Consider the following 17,373-nt stretch of genomic DNA (forward strand, 5'->3'; position numbering starts at 1 on the left):
CCAAAACTGCAGCCTCAATAGAAAGAATTATTCTCCTAGATTCCCTTTATGTATCCCTCTTTTCAAGTGATTCTTTCTAAAGATCTTCATGTGTTTGATGGTTGTATAGTCAGAGAGCATGAGCTGCCATGAGTCTTTCTGGAAGGTAGACAGCCAAGTATACATACCAAAATTGTGTGTTCCCATAGAAATCAATTTTTGCAGGGGGAGAGTGGATTGTTTTGGGGTATCAGAGCCCTTGATTAACCCACAACAAAATCTTTTGAACACAGGCATATTTCATACCATCCATTAAATAGAGCACATTTGGCAACATTAACTATAATACTTTCTCTTGGGGGAAGTGTATTGAAAGTTCCCTTATGTGATTGAATTTGTTGGAAAACTTTCAGATACCATACTTGTTTCTATGTGAATAGTCTTAAATTCAGTTTTAAACTACTAGAGACTTGTTTCTACAGTAGAATTTTTTAAAGAAGAATCCAAAATAACAGCTTATAGGCTTAAGAGTACTGCTTTGTAATTTGTTCAGTTACAGCTTGTCCTAAGATTTATGCTTATTATTTGATTAAACAGCATGTGGTTGATTTCTAACCTTTATCATAATTTATTGTATCAATTTCATATTTCCAGAGTTGAGTTAACTTTTTTTTTTTTTAAGTTCAAGTCAAACCTCTTGATCAGCTGTTTTGAGCTAATATGGCCAAGAAATAGATTACCCTTAGGGGGGGAAAGTCTTAAATATGACTAGTGTTTAATGAGAGAAAGTAATTTTATTAAGTTTGGAAGTAAAATAATTTTAAATTTAAATACTCAACATTTCTATTATGGTACTGTTACTGAAGTATATTTGGTATGTTTTCATTAACATTGATTTGTAGTTGTGTTTGTACAGGATATTACTGATGAATTCCCTTTGCATTCCAGGCTTTCATGTTACTCTGTGATCTTTTGATGATTTTTAGCCACCAATTAATGACAGGTGGCAGGGAGGGCCTTCAGCCTTTGGTGTTTAATCCAGATACTGGACTCCAGTCTGAACTCCTCAGTTTTGTGATGGACCACGTTTTCATTGACCAGGATGAGGAGAACCAGAGCATGGGTATTTGTAGCTATCATCTTATCAGTATTGATCTTGTTTTTGCTAACCCCAAAAAGCAGAAAAAAATTCAGATTTGGTCCTGAAAAATACTAGAATTTATCTCTTTTTTAAAAAAGTTAATACATTCATGTAATTCAGAAACCAAAAAGAATAAAAACACAGTTGTCTCAATCCTTTGATACAGTACCTTAGAGATCTTTCCATGTCACTACATATAGAACTTCTTTATTCTCTAATAAACTACATATTGTTTCATTGTTTAAACATAGCATGAATCATATTATCCATCTCATACTAATTGATATTTGGCTAATTTCCAATCTTCTGTGCTATAATGAATAATTGTGAACATTTGCCATTTCCTATATAAGCAATAGAGATAGATAGCTGATGACAGATAGATAGATAGATAGATAGATAGATAGATAGATAGATAGATAGATAGATAGATAGATAGATAGATAGATAGATATGGGATAGATGTTTCTAATTAAACTGTGTCCATGTTCACAATTTTTCTAAAGAAAGCATCCAAGTTCCTTTTTATTCCTGAATGGTCATCATATATTATGCATATTAACAAAATATAAGATACTAACTGAAAAACTGTTAATCAAACCTCACCAGTCAAAATTGTGCTGAGCCTGCATAATGATAACTTAGCAAAATTAGACTGAAAAAAATAAATGTTATATAGAATAGGTTGTGAAATAGATGATTAAAGCTCTCTAAAATAAGATCTGTCACATATCTGATCCACAGATCTATTTAGTGCTACTAGACTCTTCTTAACAGAACATTTAGAAAATACTATACAGTGAAATAAAGTATCTTTATTTAGAGTTCATATTTAATCTCAGGCCATAAAGTTCACTTCCTACTTGTCTGAAGCAAAAAGATTCCCAACTTCCTAAAGCATTAATGCTTCACAGCAGGGCTGATTAGTAGAAAGGGAAGAGAGACGTTGAAAGTAAGTTCTTATATACCCAGGAAGAAAAGAAAGAAAACTGCCCCCAAATTAGGGGCAGGCTGAAACATGAAAGGGCCAATACGGAGCCTGAAACAAATGTGTTAACATCTGGTGCCTTGTGGAGAAAATTTTCCTAGGATTAGAAGTAAATAAGTCAGTGAAGCCTGAAAATTAAAAAAAATTGAAGAAGAAACACAGCTTGTTTTGAAAGTATTTGATAGTTTTGTTTTAAAAAATGTATATGTGCATAACAGAGTTTGCAAAATATATTTTACTTCTCAGCTGATAATGTAACCATGCACTTAAAACTAACTCTTCATATGTTTCCAGTACTTCCCATATATTTTTCTAAAAGAAGACATTTTCTATGTCGTAAAAGTTGCCAGAAATTTCTTCTCTGTGGAAATATAGCTAGCAGCACATAAGGAATATTGAAATAATAAAAGACAGCATTTTTCAGATAAACAGACAAGACAACAGTATTATTATGACAAGTATCAGGAAAAAAAATTTCCTTACATATGGTTTATCTCATTCAATGTTTATCTTTGCTAGAAGATAGGAACCTTAGTGCCTACTAAGTGTTTAATTGTGAATTAAATGTAGCACCCTAAAATGATCAGTATAACAGTTTTTATTCCATCTAAAACTGAATTGTACCTATTTGTGAAGTTGTCACACAGTTGGTTTTTGATTATACAGATTGTAAATTGTTTTACCTTGGATAAAGGGTCAAAGTTCATAAACAATTTATTTTCTGCCGTTAGAGGGTGATGAAGAAGATGAAGCTAATAAAATTGAGGCCTTACATAAAAGAAGGAATCTACTTGCTGCCTTCAGCAAACTTATTATTTATGATATTGTTGACATGCATGCAGCTGCAGACATCTTTAAACACTACATGAAGGTACAGTTTCATATTCTTATTTTTCTTATTCCATCTAAGTAACAGAAATTTGCAATTAAAAATGAAAGGGTGACAGAAGCTAAAATTGACAGCTTTTATTTATGCATTGTTAATGATATTCTAATAAATTTAAAGTTCTTCTTTTTTATATAATTACAAGCTTTTTATCAATTTATGTATACCATTATATCAATTCTGTAAAGTAGTTCTTCACATTTATATGAAAGAACACGTTTGTGTTTTCATGAGGCCATGGACTCTCTTAATCAACATGGAAGAAAGCTCATATCTCTTCACATGTTTTTATAAGTATGCCTACTGTGTACCATGCTGCCTGCCATCACTAAAGTTACAAATATTTTTTTAAATTCCTGCTTTAAACTGAGGATAAAGCTGAGGATAATCAAGAAACTAGACAGTTACGTTATATGGTATAAATAAGACATGTATACAGATTCTTAGAAATATATATAACATAAAGCCTCGCTCTAAAGAAATATGAGGGTAAACAAAAACTGCTCAGAAAAGTGACTCCTGAAACAAAGTCTGAGAAGATAAACATAAATCAGTCAAACAGTAGTGGAAGGACTTGTAGACAGATTGAACTTCATGTACAAAGATGCTAAGGAATATGAATTGTTTGGGGGAAATACAAGTTATTTGATATAGCAACAGAGATTGCTTATGAGAATGAATCCAGAAATAAAATTTCAAGAAAGTGACAGGTTAAACCTTGAATGCTGTGTGAGAAGTTTGGATCATTTTTCCTCAGGCAAGTAAGGTGATATTGAAGGGTATTAAACCTTCTTCATGTGACAGGATTTTCGTGGGTACCTTCCTGAGTGCTTGGTCTCCTTTCCATAAACTCCATTTTGTTACTGACCTTCTAAAAAAGCAGTGCTCGGAAATCATGATATAGCCTGACAGGCACGCTTCTCAGTTTACATGTTTTTTGCTTTGTTCTTATGTCAGAGAGAGTGTTGTATTTTGCCCATGATCAGAATAGTGCATGTGCCATGTTTAGGTATGATCCAGTTCCAGTTATGACATAATAAGTAATTGGTCATATTTTGCTGCATAATTGCAAGGTGATGAGCAATGTACTTATAGCCAAGGATTAGATAAGACATGATTTCTGCTTACAGAGTAATAGAGAAACTGAAATCCAAATATTATGTAACATGCTAATAATAAATGGCTGCATATGTTTTGAGCCATTTATATTTGAGACACTGTTCTAAGGCTTTTACATTATCTTTGTTGATTATAGTAACTCTTTGAGGTAAAAATATTATCATTTACAGATAAGGAAATTAAGGCTCAGAGAGGTAAGTAACTTTCCAAGATCACACAACTATTAAAGTAGAAAAAACTGGGATTAGATTTTAGGTTTGTCTAGCTTCAAAGCTTAGCTATACAAGCTACAAAGCACACACAGGGTACAGAGAGAGACATGAGTGAGAGAAACAGAAAAAGGCTTCCTAAATTAATGTCTAAATAGGGTTTGGATGGATGAATATGAGCTTACTATGGGTTTTCCCTGTCATCCCTTAACAATACTGGTTTCAAGAAATGAGTCTTAGCCAAAATTTTTATCATTCTTAACAATTTTGCACACTTCTACTCATTATAGGCTTTAATTGTTTGTGAGTATTCTAATAGCTATTTGCTACTCTGTTGTATATCCTTGGCTGTGAGGCTTTTTAACCCACTTCACTATGTGATCATTACAAATGTGAATTTATTAGAGATCTGCCTACAGAACCACTTCAGTGTCTTAATATATCTTTCTCTTTTTTCCTGCATTGCAATAATTTTTAATTAGATTCTTTGGAGCTATATCCTCTTTTTTTGCACCTCACATCATGGAAGTATACCCATCTTTTTGAAGATCATAAAAATCCAGTTGCCAAGCTGATACACTCATTTCTTCACATAGGTTATAGGTTAGGCTTTATCCAGAAATTACATCCAGATTTATCGGAAATTACATCCAGATTTAATGGTTTCACATAAAGCTTTTCCTAATCATTTACTCACAAGGAAAATTCTTTAAATCCTGTGTCCAAAAAATAAACTATAAAAAAATGTATTAAATTCTTCTCGGTCACTATTGAAAAAGTCAAATCAATATTTTTATTTTTTATAATAGTAGAATATGGACATGTTAGGGGGGGGAAATGAGATAGTACACAAAAGAATTAAATAAAAAGTTAAGTGCATTACCCTAATCTGCCCTTTCCCCTTATATATATCCACTCCCCAGAGGTGTAAGCAGTTCTGTTTTGGTTTTAGTTCTTCAGAAAAGTTTCCACCAAAGTTTTTTTTTGTATTTGTTACCTCATAAATGGTGTCTGTTGAGTCCATGTTAAAAAGAATAAGGAATTTTGCTTATCTATACCACTTTTGTCTTTTTGAATTCCAATTTTTTAGTTTGTTACTAGTATTTTTGTAATCTTAAATTTCAAATGTGTATGCCTTTATCTGTAGACACTATCTTTTAATGCTCATTATGTTTAAGATGAAGAAATTAAATATCTATACTCACCCTTGCATTGCTTTCACCAACCCATTCTTTATTTCATGAAATTTAAATAATTGTAAAACTGTGTTTCTTTCTTTTCCTTACAGTATTACAATGACTATGGTGATATTATTAAAGAAACACTTAGTAAAACCAGGCAGATTGATAAAATTCAGTGTGCCAAGACCCTCATTCTCAGTTTGCAACAGGTAAGAAATTTGAAAGGGAAGAGACAGAGAGTAGAATTAATATTGAGCACTCCCCTGTGCTTACTAGATACTATCAGGTGTCTTCATTAAACTAGGTCATTGTCTCAATGGTTCCTGTGAGTACATTGTGGTACAAATTTGTGTGTTATGTATCTTTTCTTTCGGAAGATAATCCTGTAGTTCTCATTTCAAACAGATGAAATCCGAATTTGGACAAGATGAAATGCCATATTGGACATTTTAGAACTAATCATTTAAAATTAAAAAGAAATATATATTTTTTAAGTATTCAATGATGAAGAGGCAACAGTAGTAGTCAAAGAAGAAAATATGTAATATCTATTGTATAAATAAGATTCCTAGTAAATTAATATAGAAATTTTGATGTGAAGGTGTCTGGAGGTATGTGTGTATATAGTTAGTCTACAATAAAGGTCTTATTTCAAATCAGTGGGAAAAGATATTCAATAAATGGTCAATTGACTATGTAGTTGGACAAGTAGTCATTTATAACCCTACCTAACATCACCCAGAATAATTCTGGGTAGAGTATATGTAAACATTAAATATTGAAAGTTTGTAAGAAAATAAAAGGATATTTTTATATCCTGGAGTAGGGACATTCTTACTGAGGAAAGAAACCACAAAGTGAAAAACTGATGATTATTAAACTTAAGTAAGCTTACACATCAGCCAGCACTCTGAACAAAGTTAAAAAGCAGATGACAGATTGAGGGAAAATATTTTCACTAATGTATAACAAATCCTTCAAATTACTGAGATATCTAAATCCCTTAGAAAAGTGAGCAACGAACATGAAAAGCACTTTTCAGAAGAGGAAATCTGAAAAACCAATAAGCATAGAAAACAGGCATAACTTCATTAATAATGAAATACAAATTAGAGTGAGGAAGTGTTTATCACTGCTGAACAGATTAGCATGAATTAAGATGATTGGTAATAATGATTGATAAAGATGTGGAGAAAAAGGTCCCCTTTTGAAAGAAATTGCTCTTGCCTTCTTAGAATTTTTGCAATATATTTCATAATATAAGATATATATTCCCTTTAAACCAGTATTTTTGCTACTAGGTATCTACTTAGAAATATGCAGATATGCACAAAGATATATATGAAAGATGTTTCATTGCAGCAGTCTCTGTAATACTAAAAAATTGGAAATAGTCTGAATGTCCAGCAACAGAAAAATGGTTAAATAAACTGTGATACTCTGAAGCATCTACAAGGTTTTTAAGACAATTAAGTGAAAAATAGCAAATTTCAGGACAAAGTATAGCACCACTTATGTAAAAATTTGTATTTGTAATATTTGTAATATATTAACATATCTAAACTAATCTAGAAAACTTTCAAACTTTAACATTGATTACCTTTGGAGAAAAGAATGATTAGTGGGAAAGAAAAAAGAGAACTTGTACTTTGATATTCCCTTGAATTTTGTACAATGAAATATATTGTTTGCAGTCGTTTTAAATGTAAATTTTAAGGCTATTGTATACAACTGTCTGTGAAACATTTTGAAATTTAAGAATCTATAAACAATTACCTATGAATAAATTTGAAAATCTCTGGAAGAGCTGCTGTTCCCAGTCATGGCATGGTAAGTAATTCAGACCAAGTGCTAAAGAAAACTAAATGGGGGACAATGTAATTAGCAGAATACAAGAGCTATGTCAATGGAATGGTGTGATTAAACTGAATTGAGAGATTGGGAGGTGAGGAAGTGAAAACAAATGTAACCAGTTCCTGGAACAAATAGTTCTAAAATTCATATGGAACCACAAAAAACCCAGAATAGCCAAAGCAATCCTGAGAAGGAAGAATAAAGCAGGGGGCATCTCCCTTCCCAACTTCAAGCTCTACTACAAAGCTACAGTAATCAAGACAATTTGGTACTGGGACAAGAACAGAGCCATAGACCAATGGAACAGACTAGAGAGTCCAAATATTAACCCAAGCATATACGGTCAATTAATATACAATAAAGGAGCCATGGATATACAATGGGGAAATGACAGCTACATGCAAGAGACTGAAACTGGATTATTGTCTAACCCCATACACAAAAGTAAACTCAAAGTGGATCAAGACCTGAATGTAAGTCATGAAACCATAAAACTCTTAGGAAAAAACATAGGCAAAAACCTCTTGGGCATAAATATGAGCAACTTCTTCATGAACATATCTCTCTGGGCAAGGGAAATAAAAGAAAAATGAATAAATGGGACAATATCAAACTAAAAAGCTTCTGTACAGCAAAGGACACCATCAGTAGAACAAAAAGACATCCTACAGTGTCAGAGAATATATTCATAAATGACATCCGATAAGAGGTTGACATCCAAAATATATAAAGAGCTCATGCACCTCAACAAACAAAAAGCAAATAAGCCAGTTAAAAAATGGGCAGAGGAGCTGAACAAACACTCTCCAAAGATGAAATTCAGATGGCCAACAGACACATGAAAAGATACTCCACAGCGCTAATCATCAGAGAAATGCAAATTAAAACCACAGTGAGATATCACCTCACACCAGTAAGGATGACCACCATCCAAAAGACAGACAACAATAAATGTTGGCGAGGATGTGGAGAAAGGGAAACCCTCCTACACTGCTGGTGGGAAAGTAAATTAGTTCAACTATGGTGGAAAGCAGTATGGAGGTTCCTCAAAAAACTAAAAATAGAAATATCATTTAACTCATGAATTCCACTCCTAGGAATTTACCCTAAGAATGCAGGAGCCCAGTTTCAAGAAGACATATGCACCCCTATGTTTATCGCAGCACTATTTACAATAGCCAAGACACAGAAGCAATCTAAGTGTCCATCAGTAGATGAATGGATAAAGAAGATGTGGTACATATACACAATGGAATATTATTCAGCCATAAGAATAAAACAAATCCTACCATTTGCAATAACATGGGTGGAGCTAGAGGGTATTATGCTCAGTGAAATACAAGTATCAAATGATTTCACTCAGCTGTGGAGTATAAGAACAAAGCAAAAACTGAAGGAACAAAGCAGCAGCAGACTCACAGAACCCAAGAATGGACTAACAGTTACCAAAGGGAAAGGGACTAGGGAGGGTGGGTGGGAAGGGAGGGATAAGGGGGAAAAGGGGCATTACGATTAGTAGACATAACGTAGGGAGGGGCACGAGGAAGGCAGTAGTGACTCTGTAGCATCTTACTACACTGATGGACAGTGACTGTAATGGGATATGTGGTGGGGATTTGATAATGGGGGGGTATCTAGTAACCACAGTGTTGCTCATGTGATTGTATAGTAAAGATACCAAAAATAAAATAAATAAAAATATCACCAGTTCAATGAAAAAAAAAAAGAAAAATACTTTTAAAAAATTGGGACCATACTGAAAAAAAAAACAAATGTAAACAGTTATTTTCAGGATCTTTGCCATATAGAGAATCAGAAAAATGGGTTGGAAGCTAGCAGAGGAGTTGGTGTTAAGAAGTTACGTTTTGGGGTTTTTTTTTTTAAGATGTATGCGTCTAGTAGAGAAGGAATAGTTAATGATGTAGGAGAAAGCAGTAAGCACAGGAGCAAAACTGACAGATTGGTAAAAAAGTGAAATTTAATACATGAGGAGGAAGTGGCTTTAGATGAAAACCTACAGTCTTCATGTCTCATAATAAGAGGGAAAGCAAATGTGTCTAGAAACATTTAAGTTTCCAACTTTGGTGGTAGAGTGACTATTGCTTTTTTATATCCTTTATTACTGCAGGGTTTTGTTTTTATTTTGATACTATATAATATGTGTGTAATTTATAAAACCTCTCCAGCAGCTTAACTTTTTTGTATACTTTGTTATGGGGTGGGAAAATCACCCCATATATCCACATGGTCTTTTTTACATAATGTTCTTGTCTAAGATACAGTAAGGTAAATAACAAAGTTCTAAACCCTGTATTTCATATATTGCCATTCCTGTGAAAACAAAAAGAATACATAGATGTTAGAAACACATAGTATATTTCTCCAAACATAATTACTTTTCCCAGCCTAAAGTGCATTCATTTTTTGTTAAAAAGAAATGAATTTCTGTTGGTGTTTAATCACACAACTAGCATGAAAATGAGCTAGTAATGGTAGATGCCTTGGAGAAGGGGAATAGTATGGCTCCCGTTAAGTGGAAGGAGGGAAATACATACTTACCATGTGCCTTTTAAATATTTTAAGATTATATTACCTATTCTAGCAATAAAACAAATACATCTTAGCTATAGGTTTTTTCCTTTTTCTTTCTACCAGTTGTTTAATGAACTTGTTCAAGAGCAAGGTCCCAACCTAGATAGGACATCTGCCCATGTCAGTGGCATTAAAGAGTTGGCACGTCGCTTCGCCCTTACATTCGGACTCGACCAGATCAAGACACGAGAAGCAGTTGCTACACTTCACAAGTGAGTGAGCTAAATAAACACTTTCTGTTCTACAGGGATCTGGCTTACTGGAATTTAACAAACAGCTATTATTTGACCCATTTTTAAGTGACATACAGAATTTTTAAGTTACAAGAACTTTAGATTGTCTAGTGATTCTCAACTAAGAAGGCATTTTTAATTGGAAAAAAAAATCCCATTTTTTCACCTTACATAGTATAGAAAGTAAAGTTTGACAGTATTCTTATCTGTCTATCAGTGAGAAAGTATTGTGGTAGATGTGTTTTAAAACACTGTGCAATACTGATTTGGCCAACCTCATTTCATAACTGAAAATTGAATGACTGAAAACTTTTAAGTACCTTAGCAAAAACTCAAAGCTGCTTGTACCATGACCAACTCTTAAGAACCAGATTTTCTGACAATCTAATTATCTTTCCAGGGTATTCTGTTAACCCTAAAAGATTCACATGGGAATTTAGTTTTGTGGCTATTTAGCTATTTTTTAAATTATTTTTCACAATTTGTATTTTCTATTGTAAGTAATAAAATACTATTATGCAAATAATTACTGTGTCATACAAATTAACATCATTTTACCATTTGGATTTGTCAGATTTTACTACCTTTGATGATGATTTCACTGCCTTCCAGTTGAAATTCTAGCACATGAGAGAACTATACTAGTTATCTAGAAAAAAATAAGATAATGTTTTCTTTTACTTCAGGGATGGCATAGAATTTGCTTTTAAATACCAAAATCAGAAAGGACAGGAATATCCACCTCCTAATCTGGCTTTCCTGGAAGTACTAAGTGAATTTTCTTCTAAACTTCTTCGACAGGACAAAAAGACTGTGTAAGTTGCACATTGCAAGAAAAATGGCTTTTAATCATATCAATGTAATTTTAAATGTTTATTTTTTAAGAAAAACTTAATCATCTAGATACAACTATCATTGATAGCTTAGGCTCTGATAGTTTGTTTTAAGGAGCTATAATTTTCTTTCAAGCTTTATAGTTGTTCTTTCCAGTTTAAGTACCCTAGAATTTGCAAGATTAAATTAAACAAAGTGGAATTGATTTCTTACTCTGCAATTCAGAGTTGTATGAACACTGGCAAGGCCATTGTGTAACCCATTCTTTCCTTTTATATCAATTATATTTTAGTTTAGTTTGATTTGTTTCAGACAATTGATTTCTATTTTTGATAATTGCTAACAGTTTAAAGAAATATATTCAATTTTCAAAAAATTTTTCATGGACTGTTTCATTTAGAACAGACTAGAAAACTTTAAGAGAGTGATTCTGTAATAGATCTCAAATTTTATAAATTGGTAGGTGAGTCAATTAAAATAATATGCTAAATTTGGAGTAGAAATTTGGAGAGACAGTTAAAACTTATGTGAATGTGAATGACTGTTCTAAGGAAAGGTGTTGACTTCATGTTGGTCAGAAATTTATATATATCTTATATATAATATATATTATATAGTGATGGGGTATGTGGTGGGGACTTGGTGATGGGGGAGTCTGGTAAACATAATGTTCCTCATGTAATTGTAGATTAATGATACCAAAAATATATATATATTATATAATATGTATACATATTATACATATATAATAAGATGTGTGTAATGTACATAATACATATTATAATATAGCTTATGTTGTAATGGAGGGAGACACAACATAAACATATGAATAAGAGTTTCAGGCACTGAAATAGGATAATATGATAGAGAATGACTGGTGTTCGGTGGGATGGTTTGAAAACTTTTATTACAGGCATTTGGGCATACATTTTCCTGAGTATTATGTTAGCTGCATCTCATAAGTTTTGGAATCTTGCATTTTTGTTTTCTTTCATCTCAAAGTATTTCATTTCCCTTGTGATTTCTTCTTTAATCCATTGGTTATTTAGGAGTGTTTTTTTTAATTTCCTCATATTTGTGAATTTCCAAATTTTTCTTCCATTATTGATTTCAATTTCCTTCTGTTGTGGTTAAACAACATGCTTTGTAGGGTTTTAATCCCTTTGAATTTATTGAGGCTTGTTTAATGGAACAACATATGGTCTATTCTGGAGAATGTTCCTTATTTACTTAAGGAGAATGTATATTCTTCTGCTGTTGGTGAGTGGAGTTTTGTTCTGCAGATGTCTGTTAAGTCCAGCTGGCTTATAGTTTTCTTCATACTGTTGTTCAAGTCTTCTGTTTCCTTGTTGATCTTTTGTCTAGTTCTATCCATTATCAAAAGTGTGATACTGAAGTCCCCAACTATTACTATTGCATTGTTATTTCTGCTTTCAATTCTGTCAGTTTTTTATTTCATGTATTTTGGGGCTTTGTTGTTAGGTAGATAAATGTTTATAATTGTTGTGTCTTCCTGATGGATTGATTCTTATCATTGTGAAATCCTTCTCTATCTAGTAATTTTTGTCTTAAAGTCTGTATTGTCTGATACTAATGTAACCCCCCCTCCATCTCTTTTACTGTCACAACCTTTTTTCCATCCTTTGACTTTTGGCCTTTGTGTCTTTGAATCTCAGTGTGTTTCTTGTAAGAAGCATATTATTAGATCTCTCTTATGTTTTTTATTTTCTATATGTCTCTGTCTTTGTTTTTTCCTATTATTGCCTTCTTTTATATTAAGTGGATATTTTCTAGTACAATATTTTAATTCTTTCAAAAATTTTTAATTGTACCTTTTTAGTTATTTTCTTTGTGGTTTTTCTAGGCATTACAATGTTCATCTTATAAAAATTTACTTCAGACTTATTAGGAGGAAATACAAAAATTTCAATGCTATATAGCTCCACTTGCTCCTTCCCTTTTTTTTGCCATTATTGTTACACACACACATACTGCATCTAAATATGTTACAAACAAGTATATGTTGTTAAACTTACTACTTGGTATAATCTGTGTCTTTTAAATAAGCTGAGAGAAAGGAAACCAAATATATATACTTATAGAGTTTATTATATTTTAACCTTCTTATTTACCATTTCTGGTTCTCTTTACTTTTTCCTGTGGATTTGAAATACCATCTGGCATCATTTCCTCCCTCTAATACATCTTTGTTCCCACTCACTTCTCTGGTGCTTATTTCCAAATATATTACAGCTCTGTTATAGCCCAACAATATAGTAATATATATTGTTTTATGTAATTGCTTCTTAAATTAGTATAAAAAATAAAGGACAAGTAAATAGGCAATTATATTGTCTTTTATAAGTACCTAGTAATTACCTTACCACTCTCTTTGTATATTCATGTAATTTAGATTACTCTGTGGTATCATCTGCTTTCAGCCTAAAGAACTTCTTTTACTATTTCTTGTAAGGCAGGTCAGCCAGCAACAAATTCTCTCAACTTTTGTCATCTGGGAGTGCATTTATTTCATCTTTAGCTTTGAAATACAGCTTTGCTAGAGGTAGGATTCTTGTCTGCAGTTTTTTATTTTAAGTGCATGGACTGTGTTATCCCACTGCCTTCCAGCTGCCATTGAAGAGAACTTGGCTTTTCAGCTTACTGGAGTTCCTTTGTGTGTAATGAGTTACTATTCTCTAACTAGTTGCAAAATTTTTTCTTTATCTCTGGCTTTCAACATTTTGACGTTGATGCATCTGTCTGGATGCATCTTTGCATTTCGTGCTTAGATTTGTTAGTTCTGAGACTATATAATGTTTTTTATAAAATTTAGAAGTAATTAGCCATATTTCTTCAAATTTCATTTCTGCTCCTTTCTTCCCCAGGTACTCCCATTATGCATGTTGGTGCACTTACTGATACCCCACCTTCTCAGGCTCTGTTCATTTATCTTGTTCTTTTTTCTTCTCTTCAGATTGCATAAACTCTACTGATATATCTTCAAGATTACTGATTTATTCTTCTTCCAGCACAAATCTGTTGAGTGCCTATAGTGAATTAATTTCCATCATTGTACTTTTCAATTTCAGAATTTCCATTTGGTTCTTTTTCATTTCCTTTTTATTCATATTCTCTCTTTAATGAGAGAGTGATGTCATACTTTTAATTATTTAGACATAGTTTTCTTTAGTTCTTTGAACATAGTTAAATAATTGCTTTGTAATCTTTGTGTACCAAGTTTCTGTTGCTATATTTAGGTCACATTGCCCCATTTCTTTACATTTCTCATAAATTTTTGCCAAAAACTGAACATTTTAAATAATATATTGCATATATGATACATTGTGAAATATTTACTATCTCTTCATACTGATTCTCTGCCTCCCTGGAGATACATGTTGTTTGCTTGGCTCTGTGTTTGGAGACTTGGATAAACAAACTGTGTGAAGTCTCTTCCTCTTGCAGTGTGCAGTCCCTACTGTCCCTACTGAGATCTTTTTTTTTTTTTTTCACTGTTTGGCTTTGGCACCTAGGGTTTACCTCTATGTCAGCATAAGCTTTTTATCAATCAGAGGTTGTGCTTAAACCTCCCTAGCCAGTTAGAGTTTTACCTTTGACTGTTGGGTGTGTGTGTGGCTTGAAGGCCCCTGTCAGAGTTCAGGGTGCTTACTCTGCTCCATACTCAGCCAGGGGACTAGCAGCTTGGAATTTCCCTCTCTAATTGCTCCTGAGAAGGGCAGCTATTAGGTGTACGCTGTCTTCCACACTAACAGGGAAGTATGTGATTTGATTTAATTAATTTACTTTACCTTTATTTTTTTAAGAGTAGTTTTAGGTTCACAGCAAAATTGAGGAGAAGGTATAGAGAATTCCCATTAGCCCCCTGCCCCTGTGTGAATAGCCTCCCCATTGCCAACATTGCCCATCACAGTGGTCCACCTTTGGAACTGATGAACCTACTTTGGCCCATGATGATCATCCAAAAGTCATAGTTTATGTTACAGTTCACTCTTGGCATTGTACATTCTGTGGGTTTAGAAAAATATAATCACATGTATCCATTATTTTGATACCATACAAAGTTTTTTATGTCCCTAAATATCCTTTGTGTTCTGCCTGTTCATTCTTCCTCCCCTCCTCCCAGTCCCTAGAAACCACTGATCATTTCTGTAGATTTGCCTTTTCCAAAATTTCATATAGTTGGAATTACAGAGTATGTAGCCTTTTCAGATCAGCTTCTTCCACTGTAATCTTTATTTAAAGTTCTGCCATGTCACACGGATGGAGCTAGAGGGTATTATGCTCAGTGAAATAAGCCAGGTGGAGAAAGACAAGTACCAAATGATTTCACTCATCTTTGGAGTATAAGAACAAAGCAAAAACTGAAGGAACAAAACATCAGCAGAATCACAGAACCCAAGAATGGACTAACAGTTACCAAAGGGAAAGAAGGGACTGGAGAGGGTGGGGGAGAAGGAAGGGTAAGGGGAAAAAGGGGCATTACTATTAGCAAACATAATGTAGCAGGGGGGCATGGGGAAGGCAGTATAGCACAGAGAAGACAAGTAGTGACTCTATAGCATCTCACTACGCTGATGGACAGTGACTGTAATGGGGTATGTGGTGGGGACTTGATAATGGGGGGATTCTAGTAACCACAATGTTGTTCATGTAAGTGTATATTAATGATACCTAAATAAATAAAGTTCTGCCATGTCTTTTCATAGCTTAATAGCTCATTTCTTTTTAGCATTGAATAATAGTCCATTGTCTGGATGGACCACAGTTTATCCATTCCCCTACTGAAGGACATCTTCATTGCTTTCAGGTTTTGGTAGTTATGAATAAAGCTGCTATTCATAACATTCTAACATCCCTGTGTATGGATGCTGTAAACATCCCTGTGCAGGTTTTTGTGAGGACTAAGTTTTCAGCAACTTTGGATACATACCAAGGAGTGCACTTGATGAAGTGCATGGTAAGAGTATCTTTAGTTTTGTAAGAAATGGCCATACTGTCTTTCAAAGTTGCTGTATCATTTTGCATTCCCACCAGCAGTGTATCAGCATTTTCTCACTAGCATTTGGTATTACTGTTGGATCTAAATGGATTTGGGCCATTCTAATAAGTGTGTAGTGACATCTCTTTTTAATTTGCATTGCCCTGATGACATATGATGTGGAGAATCTTCTCATGTGCTTATTTGCCATCTGTATGCTTTCTTTGGTGACGTACCTGTTCAGTTTCTTTGCCCATTTTTTGATTGGGTTGTATTGCTGAATTTTTAAGAGTTACTCGAGTATGTTATATAGCAATCCTTTATCAGATGTGGATTTTGCAAATATTTTCTCTCTGTGTTTGTTTTCTCATTCTCTAGACAGTGTCTTTTGCAAAGCAAAGGTTTTTCATTTTAATGAAATCAGCTTTTCATTTAAAAATTACCAATTCTTTCTTCATGGATCTTGCCTTTAGTGTTATATCTAAAAAGTTACCACCATACACAAGTTTACCTACATTTTCTCCTTTGTTATCTTCTAGGAGTTTTATAGTTCTGCATTTAACATTTAGATCTGTGGATTGATTTTAAGTTAATTCTTGTGAAAAGTATAAGGTCTGTGGATGTGCATTTGTTCTGGCACCATTTGTTGAAGATACTGTCTTTCTTCCCTTTTATTGCCTTTGCTCCTTTGTCAATAATCAGTTGATCGTATTTATGTGGTTCAATTTCTGAGTTCTCAATTCTGTTCCATTGATCTACCACACAGTACTGATTATTGTAGCTTTTTTTCCTTTTCTCCTCAGCTTGATTGAGATATAGTTGATATATAATAATGTCTAAATTTAAGGTGTATAAGGTGATTTGAAATATGCATATATTTCAAAATGATTATACTGTAGTTTTAGTAAGTCTCACAGTTGGGCGGTGTCATTCCTTCAACTTTGTTCTTCAATACTGTCCATGAAGATACTAGTCTGTAGTTTTCTTACAATGTCTTTCTCTGGTTTTGGTATTTAGGGTAATGTCAGCATCATATAATCAGTTATAAAGTATTCCCCACTGCTTCTATATCCTGAAAGAGAGTGTAGAAAATTGGTATATTTTCTTCTTTAAATGTTTGCTTAAAATCCACCAGTGAACCCATTTAAGCCAGGAGCTTTCTGCTTTGGAAGGTTATTAATTATTGGTTCAACATCTTATAGATACAGGCCTACTCAAATTGTCTGTTTCTTCTTTTGTGAGCTTTGGCAAACTGTATTTCAAAGAATTGGTCTGTTTCATCTAGATTGTCAGATTTGTGGGCACAGAGTTGTTCATAGTATTCCTTAATTTTCCTTTTAGTGTCCATAGCACTGATA

The 17,373-nt window shown here is 33.3% G+C and overlaps 1 protein-coding gene and 1 long non-coding RNA gene across 3 annotated transcripts in view; one reads left to right on the top strand and one right to left on the bottom strand.

The window, feature by feature from the left end:
- Positions 1 to 17,373, top strand: part of STAG1 (STAG1 cohesin complex component) — a 463,391-nt gene that overhangs the window by 433,587 nt on the left and 12,431 nt on the right. For both annotated transcript variants that reach the window (XM_036877372.2, XM_057498066.1), the window contains 5 exons: positions 928 to 1,102; positions 2,840 to 2,979; positions 5,611 to 5,712; positions 10,013 to 10,161; positions 10,869 to 10,997. In XM_036877372.2, the coding sequence (XP_036733267.1) occupies positions 928 to 1,102; positions 2,840 to 2,979; positions 5,611 to 5,712; positions 10,013 to 10,161; positions 10,869 to 10,997 (695 nt within the window). The remainder of the gene's footprint in view (positions 1 to 927; positions 1,103 to 2,839; positions 2,980 to 5,610; positions 5,713 to 10,012; positions 10,162 to 10,868; positions 10,998 to 17,373) is intronic.
- The window catches only part of LOC118908253 (uncharacterized), a 32,819-nt gene that overhangs the window by 10,786 nt on the left and 4,660 nt on the right, over positions 1 to 17,373 (bottom strand). The window lies entirely within an intron of this gene.

The sequence above is a fragment of the Manis pentadactyla genome, chromosome 1, assembly GCF_030020395.1.
Source record: "Manis pentadactyla isolate mManPen7 chromosome 1, mManPen7.hap1, whole genome shotgun sequence".
Classification (NCBI taxonomy): domain Eukaryota; kingdom Metazoa; phylum Chordata; class Mammalia; order Pholidota; family Manidae; genus Manis; species Manis pentadactyla.